Source organism: Zingiber officinale, chromosome 9A (genome assembly GCF_018446385.1).
Source record: "Zingiber officinale cultivar Zhangliang chromosome 9A, Zo_v1.1, whole genome shotgun sequence".
Lineage (NCBI taxonomy): Eukaryota > Viridiplantae > Streptophyta > Magnoliopsida > Zingiberales > Zingiberaceae > Zingiber > Zingiber officinale.
In genome coordinates this window covers 94,184,015-94,207,237 of record NC_056002.1, presented here as the reverse complement: position 1 = coordinate 94,207,237, position 23,223 = coordinate 94,184,015, and the positions used below count along the sequence as shown (strand labels likewise).

Genomic DNA, 23,223 nt, shown 5'->3' with positions numbered 1-23,223 from the left:
TATCATCCGAGAGAAGTCAATCACCAATTGCCAACTTAATATCGCAAATAGTTGCGAAGAAAAGATTTATAGTGGGATACTTGGTCCCCGAAAACAACTCTGTGGCATCAAAAAACATCTCCAATTTGGAAGAAATATCTCTCACTTTTGACCAATCTTCTTGTGTGGGAACTCTTTTATATAAAGTCTCACGTTGTTTCAAGCGAGCAAACACAGCTTCATATTCCAATGCAGTGTTAAGCATTAAATATGTAGAGTTCCATCGTGTTTTACAATCAAGTTCTAGTTTCTTTGTGCTTGGAACCTTCAATTGTCGAGCTGTTTCAATAAATTTTTCATCTCTTTTTGGTGTTGCTGTCCAAAATGCAACACTATAACGAATTGTTTCAATGCTATCACTGATTAATTCTAGTCCATCCCTCACAACCAAATTCAAAATATGGGCACAACACCGCATGTGAAATAATTTTCCTTCTAAGATAAGTGAACTCGGAGGAAGCTTGTCCAGAATAAGCTCAATCATAGCATCATTAGTTGTGCAATTATCAACGGTTAAAGTAGATAACTTACGATCCAAGTTCCAATCCAAGAGGCAATCAACAAGTGCATTTGCAAGGACCTCAGCAGTATGTGGACACGGCACATATATAAACCTAGTAGAAAAAGAAATATAATACATTGTAATGATAATAGTAATACTATTAATGGTAAATGCAAGTATAAAGTTAAAGAGAAAAAAATTTACCTGACAAGCCGACTTTGTAATTTCCATGAAACATCGATGAAGTGTGAAGTGATCGCCATGAATCCTCTTTTTTGATTACTTGCCGTCCACATATCAGTTGTCAACGCAATCCGACTAGCATTTAAGTCTAATAATTTCATTGTTTTATTTCTTTCATACTCAAATATCTTCATGATGTCTATCTTGATTGTGTTCCGGGAAACAACTTTAAATATTGGTTGCAGTGCATAAGAGTATCTTTTAAAGCCAACATGATTAACCATAGATAACGGGTACTCATGCAATATAATCATATTTGCAAGCTCTGCCCTTGCTTGATCTTGGTTGAAATGGTATGTCCCAAGCTGCGTTGTCCCATCATTGGATTTTGTTGGCTGCAATAGAGATTGTTGTATGGTCTTCTGTTTTTTGTGCAAGCATGTTTTCATGTGGTCAAGTAAATGCTTGGTACCATTCTTAGTTTCACCACCTAAGATCTTCTTACAATCATTGCAGACCGCTTTCCATTTTCCTTCAATTAATTTTTTCTCGAAATGATCCCATGCAATAGATCTAAATTTTCTTTTCTTTTCACCATTTGTACCCGAAATTTCAACATCTAAAGTGTTATTTAGAGTTGCTTCATTTGCCTCAATTGGAACACTCTCATTTTGCGAATGCGATTCAGTCGCTGCATGAACTTCACTTCCCACAGTTGGAGTAGTTAGCATAGCACCCTCAACCTCGTTATCATTAATTTCCATCTGAAAGAATATATCATAATATCAAAAAATCATGTTCTACTTATCCACATAATTCCTACATTAATAAAACAAGGTAATGTTATAGATGAGTTTTTTTTTATGAACATACTTTTAAAGAAAAGTCTTCTTAATTGAATGATATCCTTAATCATTATAAACGCAGCACAATCTTAATCTATCAGAGAGCATATATCCTTAATCAATTGTCTTCTTTTATCATACAAGTAAAAGAGAAAAAAAGACATCACTAGTTCACTATCTCTGCCAGGTTTGTTTATGTTCTTAACTGTGAAAGTTGTTGAGCTACTAAAATTTTGAATAAATAAAGTTTAACATAACTATCAACATCATGTTTTTATGCCAAAGCAACATGGATTGATGATTTGATTAGCAATAGTGATCCTCTAACATAACAAAGTAATTAACTGCTTAATTTGTTGAAACATTCAGTAATGAGGCCTGGTTTCACCCTTGATCAAGATGGAAAGAAGGAAAATCTTGCTAGATTCTCGTTTCCATTTGAAAGAGCATGCGCATCAAGGTGAGAACAACGTTTCTAATGAGTAATGACTTTGACTAGCAAGTGTTGATGACAAAAACTTGAAATATGGCTCACCTCACAGTCACTGACAACGGGAGCAAGTGTTGATGACATACAAGGATCGAAGGATGTGTACGCTGACGACGTCGACAGAAGACTAGAGCAAAGATCAAACTTGGACAGGAGGTAGGGACTAGGGAGCGATCAACGAACCAACGATGACGGGGGCGACGTCGGCGGAGATCGATGCGCGAAGGGTGAATGGCGAAGGGACAGCGTCGATGAAGGGAGCGGCGTCGGCGAAGATTGATGCGAAGGGACGGCGTTTGCGAAGGGATGACGTCAGCGAAGGGACGACGCCGGTGAAGGGACGACGTCGGCGAAGGGAGCAGCCGGCAGCGTCAGGGAAGATGGATGCACGAGGACAGCGCCGAAATGTCGAATGGAGTGGCGTAGGGTTTCCTGTAACCTGTTTAGGAAATAGGAATTAGAGTTTTTTTTTATTTTTTATCTCACATTTATTTATTTATTTATTTATTATTATTATTATTATTATTATTAAAACTGGGGCGGGTTCGGGGATGGGGATAGCATACCCATACCCGCCCCGATTTAATTTCGGGGATTTTAAAAATCCCCGAACCCGAACCCATACCCGAATTAACTCCCCAAACCCGCCCCCGTTTCGGGTTTTCCCCACGGGGCCCCAAACCCATGGGGAAAATTGCCACCCCTAGGTGGAGGAGAGCGAAGCGGAGGGAGTTCACTCCACTCGGATGCGGATTTTGTGTTCCGGATCTTTCTCCTTTTGGGTAGAAGAAAATATCATGTGTCTTATTTGCAATTACTCTTTTTTTTTTTTTTTTTCTATTTCTATTTTTTTTAATGATACATAAAGATTTATTAAGTGGATTAGAAACAATTATTGCTATACAATTTTCAATTATTATTTTCTAATTTATATTATTAATGGTCATGTCCCTTTCGTGAGCAATTAATTTACTTTATTATTTTTGACCATTATTACGGGTAGCCAATTAATAATTATAACATTTTTATCTAAAATACTAAAAAAGGATAACAATAATATGATTTAAAACTTCTCAAAAATATTTAATGACGAGCAAAAAAAACATCCTATGAAATTATTTATTTTTTCACTATCAATAAATTTCACTAAAAAACTTCAAATTTTCTATAAATTCATTTTGACTTTTGATTATATTCCTCGCGTCCATCTCAACATCTTTAACCAAGGCATCCAACTTTCCACCTGGCTAATAATGAAACGGTTGCCTTTCTCCACAGTCAACTGTTGCAAAGTCAAACTGTTAGTTGGCATTAATCCAACAGCGGATCTAGCTAGATCACCCGGGCGAGTTGACTTTGCATCATATATCCATGTCAGTGCGACGAGTGCTGACGTGGCAGATTACAGCACTTTTAAGTTTGTTATTATTTCTATTATTATTTCTGAATTTCCTGGGATCTTTTTTTTTATTATTATAAATGCAGTGCACGAGCATCCTTCCGGAAGGCAGAGGCGACCAGGCGTTCACGCCAAAGTCTCACTCCTCGCTGGCCGTCGTTGAGCTGTACGATCCCCCCCGTCACCTGCCTTCACGAGCCCATTTAAGATCCTCCTCCTCCTTCTTCTCCTCCTCTCTATAAATCTCGCGCCTTCTCGTGTTCCATTTCCGATCAGCACTGGTCCGCTCTCTCAGCTAGCTTCGACCGACCATGGCTGCTCCTTCCCTCGCCGGCGTGCTGCTACTGCTGCTCTTCCTCCTGCTTTCCCAGCCGGAAGCGGTGGCCGCGGCCAGGCCGCCTTCGGGGCGGCGCCGCCCCGAGCTTCACCCCCGGCTCGTCGACTTCCCGGCGACTGCTCGCCGGCCCTCTTTCAGGACTAGGGACTTGAAGGGCTGCAAGCCGCGGGGATTCCTGCTGCCGCCGTCGGCCCCCAGCCGGTATACCAACTACAACACGCTTGGAGCGACATTGTGCGACCGGAAGGGAGGACGCCACCAGAAGCCGTGACCGTCGCTCGCTCGCTCGCTCGCCGTACGTGCTTTGTCATAACGGATCGTGTTCGGTGTTTGTAGAAGGAAAGAAACTAAATAATGTGGATGTGTGTGGTTAAACAAGTGATGGACTGCTTGATGTAAGTCTTCCATTGCTTCAAAGTAAAGAAAACGTTTTGCATTTAATCTCTCTTTTAAATCGATATATGTTTATTTAAAACAAATGAGGAATAAAATAAAATATTTGGAAGCATTTTAGGAAAATAGCTGCTGATTGCGGTCATTTTAAAGTTTTTCTTTTCTTTATATATAATAATAGGAATAATAATAAACCGCCACGTGCTTCCAACAAAGTGGTCTTTAGTAGGGGCAAAACCGTCATTTCATGGCCTAACCGACGTCCAAATAATGCGGCGCCACATTGAAGACGAGGAGGAGATCGGGAGATCAGATCATCTTCCTCGAAGAAGGAAAAGCTACGATTTTTCGCCCGTTCGATCTACCGCTGGAACGAATCTAAAAGAAACTTGGCGACCATGACTATCTTGGGCTGCTTCTGCTTTTCCCTCACACACTTCACTGTCCCACCTCGCACCGCCAGGAGGGGAGAGAGGGGGGAGAAGCGATCGGGGGGAGGGAGGAGAAGACGGCGGCGAGGAGCTTCCTGAAAGAGGTATTTAGTTAGGGAATGGAGACAGAAGATCTCCCGGAGCTCGCGCCGGGAGAGGGAGGGATGTCGCAGGCAGAGACGGTGGAGGAAGAAGGAGAAAAGGATTTGGCAGATCAAGTTCGTCTTCTCTCCCTCCCCTTTTTCGATCTCTTTTCTTTCCGATTCTTCTTGGAGTTGATTGATTCCCGAGAACGATTGTTGCGTGGATTACAAAGCTTGTGGATCTCTTTGCTTGCCCTAGTGTTATTTTTTGCATTTTAGATTCGGAATGCGGGATTTGTTTCTTTATTTGGTAGGAGGACTCTGCTTTTTGTCGAAGGCGCGAAAAAGAGTAGACTTTGCTAGCATTCAGGGAAGAATACGGAAGAGAGATTTAGGGTTTTATGGAGATTTGATATTTGCAATGTTCTTGGAGATTTCTTCGAGTTGTCCCTGCCTTATTTTTGTGTTTGTATTATGATATTGTAGTTGAAATCAACCAATGTAGTAGATTTTTTTCCCAAAATGATTCTAGTGTTTGGAATTGCGGTAGAGTTGGTATCTATGATATTTATCTCTTCAATTGAGCAGGTTAGCCTTGGTTCAACCAAGCTCTAAAAAAAAATGAAAGAGCCCAACTCTAGGCATCAAAATGTATATCCCATTATATTTGAGTTCTCTTAATAAGCAATCTGATCTCACATAGCCTATTATACATCTAAGGTATTTTTTGTTCAGGCATCCATTTTTCCCTTAATGTTTTTACTTATCCAGTTATACAACTTCCCACTTGTTACAACTATCACATAAGGTTCCAAAATGAAGTGTGATTGTGAACTTTAGATGCCGAACAATTTCCCACTTTTTCTCTTTTTCAGACAAAGAAATGCCAAGCTTTAGATGAGGTTTATAATTTCAATTGTAAGATATGTTCTAACATGCTTTACCCATACAGAATCAAAATGCAAATGAGGGAAAAGATGATCCTGAATTGTTGCCTTTGGGATGGGTTCTGGAGATCAAAACTCAAAATGGTGGAAAATGCAATGGAAAGCAGAAAAAGGTGTTTGATTTGGTTTTCATAAATGGTTATATTATTGAATAATTTGATAAAGGTTTTTGGTTGCTAATCACTTTTGAAATTATTGCTTGTTGCATGTATCACAATACAAGTTAACACATGGAAATATTTTTATTTGTTCTTTTCACATGGTCGAAAACAATAGGATTAGAAGAATGGAAGGTGATTGGGACATGAACGGTTGTGTTGATTGATGATTCCTTAAAGCTAGAAGACTGTCCTGTGAAGTTATTTTTATGAAGATAATCGAATGAGTTTGTGTAGGCATTCATTCTCATTCTATTTTTATACTAGTATGCATGTTATTAACAAAGAGATAAAAAAAACTATATTCTGTTAATCAGAGAATGAAATATGTTTTTATTTCTCACATTATGGGAATAGTGCAATGTCTTATTTTCTGATGTAAGATACTTTTGTCGATTTGCCTTGTACAGGAGCAGGTCTTTAGGTTCATAAATACTGCTGAGTTATTAAAAAGTAAACATCCTTTTACTTTCTGATTAATTCAATATGATTTATTGTTAACTGATACTTTCAAGCTCAATTATTCCATTAAGATTGTGCATTTATCTATACAACTTTAGATGGTATTCTAATATTAGGAGTAATTTGCACAAGAAAGATTCACCTATGTCTGTTGTGCTTCCAGTACTTTAATGTGATATTAGGATAGCAGGTAGGATAAATTTATATTGTACATAAAATAGGTTGAATTATTTTGTGGTTAGAAAATGCTTTTTTACAGTAACTTAATCACATTTCTCATTCCTCTTGTAGAGCTATTACAATCCATCCACTGGGTCCAGATTTTATTCAAAAAAAAAGTTATTGCAGCATCTTAGTGCTTCAAAGATTTTAACTCCTACAACCAGAGAGACAAGGAGTACCACTTCAAGCTACAATGAGAAAGCTAGCTCTCCAACCAATCCGGAGAGTACCATCAAAGATGGCACCTTCGACAATGTTTGTGCCTTTTTAAACTTCTGTAATAGTCAATATGTTTCCACTGAAGCTGAATTTTCATAGTTACACAGCAAAAGTTTAACTTGCATTATGTTGTAGGTTCTAACTGAATGTGGCTCAAAAAGCTTGCCTAAAGGATGGATTACTGAGATCAGAGCGTCTAAACTTGGTAATTTGGAATATAAGGTACTAAATTGAAGTGAATGGCTAATGTGTTCAATCAAATATATTTCCTACTTGGATTGACAGTCAATATTTACTTGAAAATGCTGAAGAATTCTTTTCACTGTACCATTATTGATCTAGTTTTTGTACTGTGATATTTTCTTCTTCAATTGCTTTTTCCTGTCTCATATTTTCTAATTAGAAGGCAAAGGACTTCCTGAGGTGATGTAATTTCGTTTTTGTTCCTACCTTGTTATTTAATACCATCATCTCATTTATATCTTTGTTTCTATGCTGTACCTTTACAGGTTCACATTGATCCAGACAGTGGATATGAGTTTCGGTCCATGAAGGATGCTCATCGATTTATACTAACTAGAGATATTAGACAATGTATCCTTAAACCACAAAAAAGAAATTCAAAGGAACCACATACTGTAGAGAGGGACTTAAATGTAAGTTCATTCCATATCTCTTTGACATATATCTGCACCTTAAGTTCATGTAACTTCTACAATGGCATTTTAAACTACACTGCTTTCTACATGGCAATTTGGAGAGAGAAAAAAAGTCGCTATGGAACCCTCTTAGTAGTGAATCATATCAACTGCTGATGTCTAGCTAACTATTTGTATTGTGTGCTACCGCAGGCACACATTTCTTCTCCAATTTGAGTATTCACGTATGAACTATGTGCAGATTTGCTATGAAGCTATTGGCATGGTTAAACTTGGTAATTAGTCACCTAGATTCAGGACTAGCTTATACATATTCCACTTGTTAATTGCTACACCTTTTAGTTTTCAACTAGTTTTAAACAGCCTACAAAAATGGTTAACCATCAACCTGATGTTCTTTTAAGATTACAATCTTTAACCTGATGAGTAAGGTATTAGTAGATCCATTTGGAGTGTTTTGTTGTGTATCATGGTCTCAATCTTTATTCTTTGCAGATTCCTACATCCAAGAGATTAGAATGGCAAAGCAATGGTACGAAAAGAAGTCTCTTTTCAGATAAAAGTCCTGACTCAGGTGTGAAGATAAATGCAAATATAAACAAATCACTCGATATATCAGGTATTTTAACAGAAGGTTCCTCTCTTGGCCTTGGGGTTTTTTTTGTTTGAACCTGTGAATTAAAGTTGGTTGCCCTAGCATTTGTAAAGGAGAGGAATTCTTCCTTAGAATTAATAGCGAATCTTTTGATAAATTTGTGTGATACTTGTGGTTCAAAGCACCATGTGGTACCAGTCAGCGCGACCAAAATATATTGGTTGGGTGGAATGTAGAACTCATAAAAAAACACGGACTCCAGCTCCAGAATAGCACTTGCTTTTCTCCTACTTGGTGATGGTAAACAATTTTCAAATCCTTTTTTTTTTTTTTTTTTTTGTGTGTGTAGACCTTTGGCTACATGATACTATCTAGCATGCTGCTTATAGGGAATAGTTTAATAAAAATGTACAAGAGAAAATTAGAGACAACTGGGCGCAACATTTATCATCATATTGACTCACTGTAAAGCTTCAAACATAGTTTGATTTGACAGAGAGAGCTCCGCATGCTGGGAGAGAGATGTCAATTGGTTGATGATTTTCTAAATTGTTACTGCAGCTTGAACTCTTTATATTGTAAATATGTTAACTATTGAATTTTCTTCTCTTTTATCTTCTTGTTGCAGGTGCAGCAGTAGACTCCACTAACAACACAAGTTTACCATATCCCAAACAATCAGATGGAGAAAATTCAAAGGTAGAGCATTCACCTTCTCTCAGACAATGGAATGAAAACATGCCTGTTTCAGTAAGGTCAGATCCAAAGAAACGAAGGCAATCTCGCCCTAATAAGCGTAGAAGAGCTAACGAGCTGCGGGACACGATCTCAAAGGTTGTCAAGCCAATCAAGAAGCCAATCCGAGCATCCGTTAAACCTGTCAAGAAACCACTCCGAGCATCTAAACGATTGGCTGCACTTAGGGACAATCAAATTACAAATTCTAGTGAAGCTGGAAATTCTCATAGGGCTAAAGCAGATGCTTTCTCTCAGCTACAGGAAAAAACAGCTACTGCTTTGGATCAACCGCATCAATCCAATTCGAGCTTCTACCAACAAAAGAAGATGCAATTTGAAGACCTTGAAGCAGCAAATGAGCTTGAAAGAAACACACATATAGGTGACACATCAACTGTGCAACAGATTCACTTCGGAAGAAGTGGTAATGAAAAGCCTTATGGATCAACATTTTCCAGCCCTTGGTCAGACCCGTGTCTCGAGTTTGCATTCAAGATGCTTACAAGTGACATTCCAGTTTTTGAGGATACTGACAGGGTTCAGGAATATTTTACGCAATTCACCTCTACTAATAATATCTCTACTGAGCAGACTTCGTTCAGTATGAATCCAAGTTCTAGATAGAATTAGTGCCTTATGGAGATGGAGCTGCTACCATAGGTGTAGTCTAATGCCGTGTTGGCAAACTATCTTGCAGTGCTAATCTCCTGTATTTCATGAACTTTGCTGACCATCATGTAAAACCTTTGTAGTCAGTAATTTATCGACTTTAGTTCAACCATTTCTTGAATCGGCCGTCTTGTTTGAGCAATGCTCACCTTTGTATAGAAATTGACTGTTGGCTGCCCTTTTGGCGTAGTAACAGTGAGTACATTGGAGTATTAATTTTCAGGCCACCTGTTGAAGGTATACATTTTAGATGCCTTACTGTCAGTTATATTTTTTCCAACAACTTAATGCTGTTTCTTGGAAAAATCAAATCATGTGTATTCACAATATTACTAGAAATTATTTCCATTTTATAATTTAGCATCATGATAATTAAATCAAATTGTGGGCACTTAGTTTTGTTATGATTCTTATCTACTAGAACATTGGAGTGTACACATGTAGACCTACAAAAAAATATTGCATTATAGTGAATAGGCAAATATAAATAATCATAAAATAAGTTGCACAAAAAAAAGCCCTAACATGGGTTGAGCATCCAGGTTTATATGATATATAACGATAAAAGTCACAAAAAAGTGGGGAAAAAAAATCAAAAATAGCTAGGTAGGATCTGACTCAAGAAGCACAGCATGTGGAGTTCTATCTTGAGCGAGGCTTTTCTGGATCTGACTCAGCCAGTGCATTAGCTCCAGTCAATGTATAGTAAGCATTGGTAGTTCTAGCACACAACAATATGGTATACAGAGGAATTCACCGAATCCGCTTCCCTCTGATGGGAAATACATCCTTTGTAGCCATTATCATAAGCTAAGTGTTCCAATGGAGCTAATATGGCAAAAGATGATTCATTCGTCCCAGCGGCCCCAACATCCCTATTAATCCGTCCTTAAGTCAATACGGAGGAGATAAATCACCGGTGGCTAATAGTCATTAGCGTAGGTGGCCAAGGCATGGGGAAAGGCATGTTTGGACGTGTTGAGTTTCGACCCTAAGACTTCATGTGACAACACCCCATGCTTCAACCATTGCACCGACCCAAGCGAACAAGTTCCAATGGAGCTAATGGTGCTATTGCAAGTAAAAATCAGGAAATCCAATCACATTCATGAGGTCAGGGGTTCAGACGCAATAGGGGCTCCCCCACCGAACAACTTTTTGCCAAAATCTCCAAAGACTGGGTGCTTATCTAAATGTGTATGAAGGAATGAAAAAAGAAAATTTACTTTCTTAAATGTAAAGAATCAAGTCTTTGCTTGCCCATTTAATGGCCTGTATGTGGCATGCTACTGCTTCGTTTGGATTGAATCATCTATTTAGGTTATATATCTCAATCTAAATCCTACCTAATTTGTATGAGAGAGTATTTTAAACTGTAAAATCTGTAATGGAAAGGGATCGCTCAACAATATCTTTAGTAAGAAATAAAGACCAAGGAACTTAATGGACTACCGACTGTAAAATTTGTATGTCTGTGCTGGTAAGCACATCGATACAGGGTAAATGGTACATTGATATTTCATTCGAACTTCTAGATAAATGATTGCACGGGACAACAATGGCAATATTGTTTAGAATAAAGGAAGAAAGTAGAGCAAATACTTGCAAATCAATGACTTAATTCAAATGAAAACAGTAAAAGCTGCTACATACCTAAGGAATAAATTATCAATATCAAAAAGGTTTGCATCGGTGAGGGAACATTACCTGTGGTACCTCAACTGGATAGTTTTTTTTTTGTTGTGATCCAGATATCCAACTCTTATAATCCAACGAATCTTGTAAGTTATGATCTGACTAATTCTAGAAGTGATCCAGATATCCAACTCTTATGACCCAACTAATCCTGTAAGTTATGATCTGACTAATTCTAGAAGTGACTGACTTGTCCCACGAAACTTTTCCACCAGCCACTTGCGTAAATCGGGGAACGAAGATGGGTCTTGGCGGATTGTCCAACGTCACAACTTTTTCAAACTCCCTAGGTGTAATGTGTGCTGGGTGAGATTTCACCTCTTACCATCGCACCATAGCCCGGGGACGAAAAACAAGCCTATCGAACATTATATAAAAGAAGGGGATGTGATCATCAAACTTCATGAAATTTATGAGGCTGATGTAATGTCTCGTAACATTGACAATTAGAGGGGGGAAAAACATTTTGAACTTCAGCCGAAAATATGTACCTCCTGTATAGTATACCGAGTTGAACATCTGGATTAAATAAAATCCTGCTGATATGGTGCAGCTGACCTATAACCAAGAACAAACAAACGAAACCTACCAGCAAATGCAAAATTCTGTCTGCTAAGCCAATTAGAATTGTGAATTATATCACTCCAGGCAATAGAGATAGTTAGCAACCCTTGACGGCATAGTCTTGCTCTTAAAAAGTAACTTTACATCCAAAGAAGTAGATTCATCCTCGAGCAGCTTGCTTACTGCTTTCTTCATTAGACCCAAGGCCTTAGGACTATTACTAGGAAAGTTATCCTTTTCAAGAACTTCCTTTAAAAGCTGAAAAGCCTTAACTGAATTGCCTTTGGCAATTAAAGAATTTATCAGCAACAAATAAACAAAGTGGTCTAGCTCAAACTCCTCCTTCATCTCATTAAAATAGACAATAGCAACATCTGGCCTACCACACTTACAAAGACCATGTATAAGAGCAGTGTATATGATCTGATTTGGAGCACATCCCTTTTCTCGCATTTCATTCCACAACATAAGAGCATCTTCATATCTTCCTTCACTGCACAACCCATCAACTAAGCTTGTGTAAGTAACTACAGTGGGCGGCCTATCTTGAGCTATCATTTTTCTGAAGCAAGCAAGAGCCTTGTCAATATCCTTGGCCTTGCACCAACCATCGATTAGAAGGTTGTATGTCACATGAGAAGGAACAAGTTCCTTCTTCAACATCTCTTCATATATCTCTAATGCCTCGTGCCATCTACCTGCTTTGAAAAAACCACTGATTAGAATATTATGTGCAACCACATCTGGAAGATACCACTTTGATGATATATCATGGAAGAGCTGCAAAGCTTTGTCGACCTCTCCAGATTTACACAATCCATCAATAACTGCAGAATAAGACACCATATCAGGAATATAACCTAGAGCAGTCATCTCATCCAAAAATCCAGCAGCTTCTGGTACTTTTCCTTTTTCACAAAGTTGCTGCACCATTAATGTAGAATGTTTTATCCATGGTACATGGTGATACTGCCGCATCACCCTTAGTAAGTCAAGTGCAGGAGGCAAATCCGCCCTCTTACAAAGGCAATACAATATTGAGTTATAGGTGAATTCTGTGGCCAAAAAGCCACTCTCCTCCATTCTTTTCAAAAGTTCATAGCTCTCCTCCAATCTGTCCACATTACATAGCTCATGTATAAGATTATTATACATTAAAAGTGTTCCTTTGCACCCGATTCCTATCATATTGTTTAAGAGAATCAAGGCCGTATCTAGATTTTTGGCATTGCATAAACCACAAACCACGATGCTGTAGGAATCAGCATTTGGGCAAACAGGTTGGTTTATTCTAAACAATTGATCACTGACAGTTTCAGTCGAGCAGTTGATTTCATCATCGGTGTCCAACTCTGGGACAGACAGTCCTTTAGATCTCAGCATCATACAGAGTAGCTTACATGCTCTGTTTATCTCACCATGTTTAATGAGCTCATCAAGAACAGTGTTATAGTGAAAGACCATATTACACAAGTTTAAATCTTCACCTTCTTCCAATAACTGGCATGCAGAGGAAAACTCTTTTTCTCTAAGCAAACCCGAGATCATCAATTTGAGTAAATGAACGTCTGGGGAGATTCCATTCTCTTTCATCTCCACATACACATTTCGAGCCATTCCAAGATTCCTCTCCTTGAGAAGCCCCTCAATCAAAGAACTATAGAGTGGAAGATCCCCATTATAACCTGAACGTTTCATCTTATCAAACATCTCGAGTGCCTTATTTGGTTTCCCTTGCTTTGAAAGTCCATGTATCAATACACTAAAGGTTTTCTCATTCGGTGCCATCTTCATGCGTTCCATGTGTTCGACCATTTCAGAGACTTGATCGACCATTCCCCACTTGCAAAAAGTGATAATAAGGACCGTGAGAACGTGCCTGTCTACCCAGCCTTTAGCCTTCATCTTATTGAAGATGTCCCACACTTCTTCCAACTTTCCTGCACGGCAGTATGACTGCAAAATGGCAGTAAATGTGTACTTGTCCGGCTCCAGTCTCCGAGCGACCACCATCTCCTCAAATTTCGATTCCACTTCGTCCACTGAGCGTGAATTGACCAACACCTCGAGCAAGCAATTGTAGGTGTAAGAATTGGGAACGCAATGAAGAATACTGGCGCGATCAAATACAAGTAGGGCCTCATCAACCAAACCTTGGCTACCAAGGCAGCGAATCAAGAACCCTAACGCACCTGGCGTCATGGGACACCGCTCATCGAGCACCTGGGCGACCAGCTCCTTAAGCTGGACGAACCTGCGGGCGCGGCAGAGGACAGAGGCCATAGCGTTGTAGGTGTAGCAGGTGTGGCGGAACCCATGCTGCGCCGAGGCCCACCGGAAGAACTCATGCGCCGAGCGCCAGCTCGCGAGGCCCTTGATGACGACCTCGGCGGCGGATGGTACGAGGTGCCGGCCGAGGGAGTGGAATTTCTCCTCGTCGCGGAGGCCAGGCGTCTTGGAGAATAGGTCGAGTAGGTGGTGGACGAGGTGATCGGAGGAGAGGGGAGCGTCGATAGGGGAAGGCGCAGTATGGAGGCCGCCGGTAGGGTTAAAGTTGAGCAGGGGATGCAGTTTGCAAGATCTGGATTTGGAGAAGAAGAAGCCGACCGCCGCCATCGATCGCACGGTCATCGCGCGGCGGAGATGGAGCCGCATTTTGAACTCCGAGAACTCACCAGAACTCGCCAAGCAAATGTTGGACGAAGTAGGACTCGATGCGATTTTAATTAATACGCGCAAGATTTATCGTCCTTTTCAAAAAAACACCTTCAAGTTCTATTAATTTCAAGAGAATCCTAATATTTCTATTAATATCGAGAGACATGACATCCTAAAGTTCAAGAAAGTTTTAACTTTACATCAATCTGAATAAAGATTATTAAATTTTATTCCCTACTATATCATTATTAAAATGTAAATAATTTTTTTCATTTTATTTTTTTAAACTTACTCTTGTCTTCCAAAATTTTTTCTCAATAACTATTATTTTATTATTAGTAATAAATCTTTTTTAATCTTTCAACGTGCACATTTATCATAATTTTATGATCATAATTTTCTCAATAACTTTCTATTCAGTATTTTCATTCAAATTCAAGAAAAGTAAACGATGATAAAGCCTTTAGCACTGCAAAATTGTATACTGAACAAAATTTTCCGTAGAAGTTGGGTATTGAATCTCAATCTTCGATACACATCGCGCACACCATTGAAATACATAGTTCAAGAGTGTTCATATATCTAATCAAGTACAAAGGAACTTCGAGAGAGCGATCATGTCTGACCCAGTTCATGGTCATCATGGTCATCGCTGTTGCTCTCATCTTCTCCATACAACATCTCATCAATCTCTTCGTCTTCATTGTTTTCATCATCGAAACCAACATCTTCATCATCGTCGCTCAGCATTTTGCCACCTTCGCCGAGGTGCTCATCCATTGATACTTTCTTACCAATTTTATCGATCTGAAAAGGAAGCAACCATTTTTGAAGTGCATAACAAATTTATAGTTCAGAAAATTGGATGTGAATGATACCTGAGTCATGATTAGTCGAATTCTACCAGATAGCTTCAGTAAATGATTGATGGACGCACATCTTAACCTTATCATCTGCCGTAAAAGAAGACGATGCAATGATCAGACAACTCAAAATGGTTGCTGTTTTCTCAAATAAACACAAACAAGGAATGTACATTTTTAGATGCCTTTTGCAGAGCATCTAGCATTCCAGCTGATGAATCTTTACTTGCAACAAACTGACCGTGCATTAGCAGAATAAAATATATCCATTGAAGAACATTCTTTAAACCAGGTGTTCTGTCAAAGAAAAAGATTTCATCACAATTATCTTTATCAAACCATGTTTATCTCAACTATCTAATATCTGCTATATAAAGACTATCCATCTATTGAACTTTATATGAGATTATATCATTAATAACTATTTTCAGTTATTAAATCATTTTGATTATATTAACTATAATGTTTAGCCAACCCGAGTACCTAGTGGGATAAGAATTAGTTGTTATTGTTTTATCTTGATCTTCTTCCACCTCTTCCAAGTTCCACTCTGATTGATTAATTAGTTTTAAAAATGCAATTGTTAAATCAGATAACACCGTGACTCTCAAGTCAAATCCAGTATCATCATTGTGCGACTTGACAAGTGAAAATCTAAATAAAATATTGAAATATTGTTCCTGGATTGACTTTAACAGTGGCAAAAACCAAATTTGCTAATAGTTGCTATTATAATTCCCTAGCATAAGCTATTTTTATCACTTGGCAACAACTGCAAAGTGTTCTAGTAAATCAATGAGATTGGGATCTTGTTAACAAAAACCTCTTCATATGCCGTGACACAAGAATACAGATGAAGGTAAGAGCATAGTTTCAAGTGTGCTGAAAAGTAAATTCTTATAGTATTTGTTTTGCTTAAAATTCATGCGCAAACAGTAAAAACATAACTGAAGATCCCTACAGTCGGAACAAATCTAACCAATTTTCCATGGGGCAACTGAAATTTGGTCAATAATCTCACAGAAATGATAGAATCACATTTTTCAAAACAAAGCCCCAACTGCAAGCATCATTAGTTCAAACAAAAAAAAAAAAAAACCTTGAGTACCTTTTCCTCCAAGCAGAAATAAGGTCTTCAAGGAAATTGTAAGCATCAGCAGAGTTCATGGACGAGACGTGCAGCCTTATCTACTCATAGCACAAACTAGTCAGTTGTTACATCTAGAGAATCTCAATTTACATGTTTATTTATTTAACTTAAATTGCAACCTAAACTTCAACTGGTAACAATGAAAAGGAATTACAAAAAAAAAAAATATACTGTCTACCCATTAGAGACATAACAGACCTTCCTTGAAGAAATTTTTGCATCACTTGATATCATGTCGCCACTGTAGAGATCTAGAGAAGTACTAGTAGGACTACTTGGATCACTTGCTTCCTTGGAACAATCATTGTCACTGATAAATCCCAGTTCTCTCAGCTTATCTTCTAAGCATATTGTATCTTCCTCCATTCTTTGCAGGACAACTGCACCAGTGAACATTTTTAAACTCGAAGATGGCAATGAAAAAATTAAGTTGTCAAACTCCAAAGTCAACAAACTTTTGAGTTTGATCAAGATATATGAAGAGCACATTTCATTCCAAGTTCAGAAAATGCTAACAGAATCACAACTTCATCCATGCAATTAATATCAGTATCAAAATTATTAATATGTTTCTATAGAAATGCGTAGAAATTTATTTTAAATATATTTCTAATAGATCGACAACATGAACTTAAAATCAAACATCATTATCAGAAAGTCTCTTTATTGTTAGATATAGCCATATAATATGGAACAACCTATTCTTAGCGCATTTGATCAGTTCCTCAGCTAGCTATTTCACAAGCATTGATGCACAACTAGACAACTGATTCTATTAGACTCTACCTGCCACTATCTCAAGCATAACAAATTTGTTATAATTATTTTATCTGAGCATTTTCAGAAGATTTCTAAGTTTGTATGGAAACACAACATAGTTAAGCAAAAATCATCCATTTCATCTCACAGTTTATGGGATCAAAATCAAATGTTCTAAGAATAATCTATGCATTAAAAAAGGATAAACACTGTACCTCTTCTATCTGTTGATTGTTTTTTCACTTCCTTGATTATTGGATCAGTTATAGCATCCTCAATATCTGCAGTCAATTTTGCCATAGAATGCTTTCTCTTCTTATCATGCGTATGTAGCTTTGGAATTGGAAGAACAGCATGTTCTGCATTTGTTCGATCTAGTGCAGTAACCGTTCCTACAACACAAAAATAAGACACCTGTGACGACATAAAAGTAGGAAGTAGATAGTAGTAATTATCAAATCAAAGTAGGGTTGCACTATGTAACTATAGGCTGCAAAAAAATAGTCCTTTTCCAAATTTCAAGTATTTAACAACACAAACCACTTACTCGAAGCTAAATATTTTTTTGTTTTGTAAATCGTACCTTTCATGCTCCTCATTTGTGGCTTCTGAGGATGAGGAAAGCTGTCAATTGGCAAAAGAATACCACCTTTGGAGTCATCTAATTTAATGTCTGTTCCATAATGTACCAACAGTTTCTGAAATGAAGGCTTAACTAGTGAACCATAAGCAAGGAAAACATGTCCTGAAGCAGCTTTAGGTGAATCTAGAAGTTTTGCTCCATATATGCCCAAATCATTTATCTTTGGCTCCATAAAAACTGAGATCTTTGTGGGCTGACTATGGCGCAATTCTTCAAGGTTACTTCCATACCAAAAATAACCCATGCCAACTTCAGAAATGGCCAGAACAGAAAACCCCTCTCCAAACTTTTCATCCTTTTGTACAGCTTTACCGTCCAGAAAAACAGCTGGATGCTCCATTGAGAGAATACAACTAGCAGATTGCTTTTTGTCTCCGCCTACTTTCCAAATGGCAATATGTCTCTCACCAACTCCAGATGTCATGATATATTGCCCATCTTGACTGAAAATCATGCACCGAACAGCCACCTGAATAACTTCTTAGTGTTTAGCTAAGTAAATTCAAGTGGTAATGAATTGATGAATGAAAAAAAGATAGAGGACATGATGTAAAAGAAGGAAGAGAGTGTTGCAAGTATATAAATAACATACTGGGTGTCCAGAAAACTTTTGTAGTTTCTTGTTATCAGAACAACCAAAAGTCTTCAGCTGTCCAGATGCAGTGGCCAATATTTTACCATCTGATGAGATTATAAATTCATCCATATAAATATCAATCGCCGATGATTGAAGTTTATAAAAAACATGTGCATTGTAAAAAAGCCATTAACATTTAGATGTATTAGATATGGACTATAAAAAATAGTTGCCGAAAGAAAATGCAAATGACTGCCGATACCTGAAAAGAATTGTGCCAACAACTATCATAGTAATGAATACATGCATGATGCATCCACATGTGTCCACCACATATTGCATATGCACGATAGGGTTATCAAACAACAGGCTGAAATGTTGTATGTACACTTTTTGAAAGATTGTCATCAACTATCACAAGCCTTAACTAAATGTAGAAGCTAACAGAAGCACTAAATAAAACGTGGGAGTTTGCCCACGATATTGCTACAAGTCAACATTTTAAAACAAAGTTATGTGCTAAAACTAGGAAAGAATTAAAAAATAGGTAAAATGCAGTATTGGCATGATATATGTCAACAGAAAGATAAAAAAAAAATAAACACAACAGCTAATATGTGAATCATCTAAACCAATCAAAGCATATCTATGAAGACAAATAAGCTAATTGATAAAAAAATAGTTTCTTTTGGCATACAAATTTCTTGCCACTAAAAAAAATAACAGATTTGATCTTTTATTGGTCCAAATTGCAAGAATCCTCATTAGTTAGAATACCATAATATATTGTTTCTGTATGTAATTCTGATACACAAAAATAAATATATGTAGTTCAAGACACAAAGTTAAATACACTATTAAAACAAAGATATCAAGAAGAAAAAAATTGTCTCGTAATTAAACATTACCAGCAGAAACAGCCATAGAAGAAATTGATTTAGTAAATGCCCTAAATTTTCCTATGAAGCTCCCCTTCGCTGCATCAATCTCACAAACCATACCATCAACACCCGTTGTGTACACAGATCGATGAAGCTCAGAAAAACAAACAACAGTCACACCCCTGCCAATGATTAGCAGGAATCATAACAAAATAAAGAAAAACATTACAGAAGCAATTGAAAGAACAAAAGTTAAACCATTACATGCAAATACGAACAGGCTTATAGATTATAATCATAACAAGGGGAAATAACTTAAAGGAGCATTCCTAATCTTCCAACTTTTAACTTATTCAACCCATCAAAAACTGAGATAATTAAAAATTATTCAGTGTGAAAGAATGATAAAAAAAAGAATATTGGTGGAACGCTCAAGTTAAACATCAGTTCTCATATTTCATAATGGATATATTCTATGATGTATAGTGAACATTTAAAGATTAGCAGTGATATAATTATTCCCCATATCTAAGGATTTACGCATGAGAATTAAAAACAAATTAAGTGATAGTGACAAAGAATAGAACCCTTCAAATTGTTCAATAAATTACCATGAAAACATGAAGATGAAATATCTAAAAATATAATATTCATATGCAGAGTTAGATACAGTGCAAGAATGTGTACAAGCTTATTCTGAAATGCCAAGCTTAAATGTACAGATATTTGCGCCTCATGATCATGGTTAAAAGAGAAGTCAGCAATTAAGCATCCAATGATAAGCCCAGGACAAAATACAGTTATATAGAAAAGACATGCTGAAAAATGGTACTTTGTCCTTGTACCTAAGATCTATAATAAATGTCACCAAAAGTCTAAATAATGAATGTCAAAGCATTAACAGTTCTTGACCATATATCAATGAAAGAATTGTTCAGTACTAGCACCACCGACATTGTTCACTATTTTTCTTTCCCTAAAAAGACAATTAGTTTACCACAATATAGGCACATTTCAAGTCAAAGTATAATCCTCAAAGAGATTCGCACCCAGGATGACAGTCACTAATTTTCCACTTCAATTGTCCAGCAGATACATCCAGCGCTAGAACATCACCGTTCCCAGTTCCCAACACCAAGAGGGAGCTACCTGATTTTCTTTTCTTCTAAAAGGCAGATAAGAAAAGCAATTTTCAACATAAGTTGTTTTGTCCTGGTTAACGGATGATGAGCAGAAATATCTAAAATAAAACCTTTCTTTCAAGTGGAACCCATTTCATGCAGGTATAGTCAAGTGAAAGGTGCCCACTTTTAGGCTGAGACAAAAGGCTTGATGCATCAGAAGGCAATAAATCTGAAAACTCCGTCTGCAACTGACCTTTTATGGTGTCCCATATCTAACAGTGAACACATTCAAAGAATATAAGCACAAAAACATAACCTGTTAACAAAAACATGAAACTAAACAGGTAATGACAGAGTAAATGAGGACCTTAATACGACCGTCACCCGAAGAAATGGCGAAGAACTCTGAAGAGGGGCTGAAGGCCGCTAGGAGACCTCTGACGTCATGAAAGTTGATAGCCATCTTGAAATGGTAGCGAGTAAGATGGGATAAAGATTAAAGAAGAAGCTCCCAACTGATAGAACAAAAGGTGGTTTCTAAACCTCGTTAGAACCCTATGTATCAGGTTTTTTTTGTGAGAAAAACATAATTAATAAAAAATAATTACACAAAGATATCGATATCATGCTACAATATACAAATAAGTTACAAACTAACACTACGGAAAAAGTTGTGTATGCTATGACTATGTGTTCTTTCACATGCCACATACATGCCATTTTAAATTAGAGAATACTAAAACCAAATTAATATATTGAAATTTAAAAAAAAAACATTCATGTAAACATGCTTGGGTGTTTTGAATGTGGAGTACAATATTCTAAAAAGTCTTGTAGGCGGCCGCATAGCTGAAATTGAAAAGGGTCCCCTTTGCCTGGGGATTATATAGTTGGCATTAAATTGGATGAGAAATCGATCAGGAAAAGCTCCAAGTCAGTGGATCACTAGTCGACACGGTGTGCTAATTGGTCTACTTGCATATCAAATTGTATCACTATTTCGATGAGCTTCCATTTATTGACAAGCTTTCATGTCTTTAACAACACATATAAATCAATAAAACAGGACAAAAGAAAGAAAAAAAATCTCCATTGGATAAAACTTTGACCAAATGAAAGAGTGGCTCTTAAGTCGATATCCAAAGCAATATTGAACTTGTCAGATTCCAAAGTGAAATGAACATCCATTAGAAAAACGAAAGAAAAAAAAACAAAGATTTTATGTTTCTTCTTTTAGGCTTTGAAAAAAATTATATACCTACAGAGTATGGTACCAGTAGGTAGGACAGGAGAAGACAACAGTCACGGCAACTTGTCCTCTCCCGCCTTCTTGTAGAGAAGAGTGTGCTCAGGAGAAGACAGGACAGCAGGAGAAGAGTGCGGCGAGAGATCCGTGTGCCGTGTGGACTGCGAACCGGGCAGAACCGTATAGATTAGAATATCTCACCAGGGTGCAGGGGATAGCGGTCGCCGGTCGCCGGTCGGCTGTCGGGGGTCGGCAGCCAACAGTGTCGAAACGGCGGGCGTCTTGGTGATGACGAGGAGGGAGGGATCGATAACTTTAGGTTAGTGTTTTTATTTAGTCAATTTTTAAAATCATTGTAAGATTTATTTGTTATTTAGAAGATATTTTTAAAATTATAAATAAAATAATTAAAAACATTTATATATACTAGCATTTAAGTAGGATCTGGAGGTTTTTAATAGTGTTAAAATAACCTTTTAATATTTTTATTTAAAAATACATTTTAACATTTACTTGTTATTTTTAAGGAAAACCAAAAGGCGCATCAAATTTTATAAATAAGCAAAAGACTCCTTTTACCCAAAAAAAAAAAAAAAAAAAAAAATCAAATCAAACGGACGTCCCCCTATAATTTTATTTCAAAATTATCACTTAATCTGCTACGGGATAACTAGTAACTATGGGGTAATTTTTATACATAAAACTATCTAGTTTCAGATAAGTTTAGAATTTAAAATTTATATTATATAAAAATTATCCAATAATTATTATAATATGTGCAGGTTATCCCGTAACTATTATAATATATTTAGTATAAATTTAAATTTTAAAATTTTAAATTTAAAATTTAGAAAATTAATTTTGTGTAATAGCTACCGAGTAGAGGGGCTAGCCTATGGATATATTATTTAGTTCAAATATCAAAGTTTATTATAAATTTTTTAACTAGCTCAATATATCTTCAGTCCGACATCAATGAACCACAGTATTTCTTCTCCTTGGACAACATGCGATGAATTTCGCTGACGATGAATTTCTTCAGTCCGACATTTTCGGTCTTGTATTTCTTCTCAAGCGATTCCCACAAAGATTTCGCTGTCTCCATTGAACAATACACGTTATACAACGTGTTGTCCAAGGCGTTGAGAATGTAGTTGCGACACAGAAAATCTCCGTGCGTCCACGTATCGCAAGCAGCCTTGCTACCGTCCGTAGCGACTGGCGGGTCTTCACGCAAAAACCGTACAAGGTTTAGCGTTGTTAAGTAGAACAGCATCTTCTGCTGCCATCTTTTGAAGTCGGCTCCTGTGAATTTCTCCGGCTTTTCTCCGTGCGGAATGGATGTCGGAACGGCGGTCGAAACGGCCGTTGGAACGTCGTTGGTAGCCATATCAGTTTGTACGGAATATCGTTTACGACTGTTGTTTCCGGTAAATTCCGGAGTATGCAAACTGATCGTCGAGGCTAGTGTTCGACACTATCTCCGTAAACGATATTGCTCTGCTACGGTGCTTAACGGATTGTTGCAATTCGTTCCCAAGATACAACGACGACAATCGTCTCGGAATCGTAGCACTCCGACTTCCGAGACCAGCGAACCTTCTCGTAGGCTTCTTGGACTCTTGAATGCACAAGATGAGTGAGTGAATACTTGAGGAAGAGAAGATTAAGTTGAGTGATTTGATTCCAATC

At 37.4% G+C, this 23,223-nt stretch overlaps 4 protein-coding genes across 10 annotated transcripts; 1 reads left to right on the top strand and 3 right to left on the bottom strand.

The window, feature by feature from the left end:
* Window positions 1–16: 16 nt before the first annotated feature.
* On the bottom strand, window positions 17–1,488 carry LOC122019339 (zinc finger BED domain-containing protein RICESLEEPER 2-like). Its single transcript, XM_042576816.1, has 2 exons — window positions 746–1,488; window positions 17–653 (listed from the first exon to the last, which is right to left on the bottom strand). Exons 1-2 carry the CDS (start codon window positions 1,486–1,488, stop codon window positions 17–19), a joined length of 1,380 nt encoding a protein of 459 aa, XP_042432750.1.
* A 3,139-nt stretch (window positions 1,489–4,627) lies between these two features.
* Window positions 4,628–9,492, top strand: LOC122018792. The gene is made up of 7 exons (XM_042576207.1): window positions 4,628–4,837; window positions 5,655–5,762; window positions 6,561–6,746; window positions 6,846–6,932; window positions 7,220–7,366; window positions 7,865–7,988; window positions 8,593–9,492. Exons 1-7 carry the CDS (start codon window positions 4,739–4,741, stop codon window positions 9,324–9,326), a joined length of 1,485 nt encoding a protein of 494 aa, XP_042432141.1. The 5' UTR covers window positions 4,628–4,738; the 3' UTR covers window positions 9,327–9,492.
* Window positions 8,861–14,325, bottom strand: LOC122018791 (putative pentatricopeptide repeat-containing protein At5g08310, mitochondrial). Of its 2 annotated transcripts, XM_042576206.1 has the most exons (3): window positions 11,558–14,325; window positions 11,079–11,424; window positions 8,861–9,599 (listed from the first exon to the last, which is right to left on the bottom strand). In XM_042576206.1, the coding sequence occupies exon 1, from the start codon at window positions 14,283–14,285 to the stop codon at window positions 11,706–11,708; it is 2,580 nt and encodes an 859-aa protein (XP_042432140.1). In that variant the 5' UTR covers window positions 14,286–14,325; the 3' UTR covers window positions 8,861–9,599; window positions 11,079–11,424; window positions 11,558–11,705. The 2 variants fall into 2 exon arrangements, with proteins under 2 accessions (XP_042432140.1, XP_042432138.1); XM_042576204.1 differs by having other exon boundaries at window positions 11,079–14,325.
* Window positions 14,326–14,773: 448 nt separating this feature from the next.
* On the bottom strand, window positions 14,774–21,862 carry LOC122020388 (WD repeat-containing protein 43-like). Of its 6 annotated transcripts, none has more exons than XM_042578307.1 (13): window positions 21,544–21,862; window positions 20,653–20,800; window positions 20,414–20,557; window positions 20,211–20,326; window positions 19,189–19,343; window positions 18,296–18,384; window positions 17,644–18,172; window positions 17,276–17,446; window positions 16,500–16,681; window positions 16,260–16,339; window positions 15,325–15,448; window positions 15,167–15,241; window positions 14,774–15,095 (listed from the first exon to the last, which is right to left on the bottom strand). In XM_042578307.1, the coding sequence occupies exons 2-13, from the start codon at window positions 20,746–20,748 to the stop codon at window positions 14,904–14,906; spliced, it is 1,953 nt and encodes a 650-aa protein (XP_042434241.1). In that variant the 5' UTR covers window positions 20,749–20,800; window positions 21,544–21,862; the 3' UTR covers window positions 14,774–14,903. The 6 variants fall into 6 exon arrangements, with proteins under 6 accessions (XP_042434241.1, XP_042434236.1, XP_042434240.1 ...); XM_042578302.1 differs by having other exon boundaries at window positions 17,276–17,452; window positions 21,544–21,861; XM_042578306.1 differs by having other exon boundaries at window positions 17,276–17,452; window positions 20,211–20,323; window positions 21,544–21,861.
* Window positions 21,863–23,223: the final 1,361 nt, after the last annotated feature.

Bases quoted from the DNA above. Each gene is read 5' to 3' on its own strand.
- LOC122019339 (XM_042576816.1), bottom strand. From the start codon at position 1,488: ATGGAAATTAATGATAACGAGGTTGAGGGTGCTATGCTAACTACTCCA. The intron at 654-745 runs GTAAATTTTTTT...TTTTTCTACTAG, and splicing joins TTACAAAGTCGGCTTGTCAG to GTTTATATATGTGCCGTGTC.
- LOC122018792 (XM_042576207.1), top strand. From the start codon at position 4,739: ATGGAGACAGAAGATCTCCCGGAGCTCGCGCCGGGAGAGGGAGGGATG. The intron at 5,763-6,560 runs GTGTTTGATTTG...TTCCTCTTGTAG, and splicing joins GCAATGGAAAGCAGAAAAAG to AGCTATTACAATCCATCCAC. The intron at 6,747-6,845 runs GTTTGTGCCTTT...ATTATGTTGTAG, and splicing joins AAGATGGCACCTTCGACAAT to GTTCTAACTGAATGTGGCTC.
- LOC122018791 (XM_042576204.1), bottom strand. From the start codon at position 14,285: ATGCGGCTCCATCTCCGCCGCGCGATGACCGTGCGATCGATGGCGGCG.
- LOC122020388 (XM_042578302.1), bottom strand. From the start codon at position 20,748: ATGGCTATCAACTTTCATGACGTCAGAGGTCTCCTAGCGGCCTTCAGC. The intron at 18,173-18,295 runs GTATGTTATTTA...GAAGTTATTCAG, and splicing joins AAAAGTTTTCTGGACACCCA to GTGGCTGTTCGGTGCATGAT. The intron at 17,453-17,643 runs GTACGATTTACA...TTTGTGTTGTAG, and splicing joins ACAAATGAGGAGCATGAAAG to GAACGGTTACTGCACTAGAT.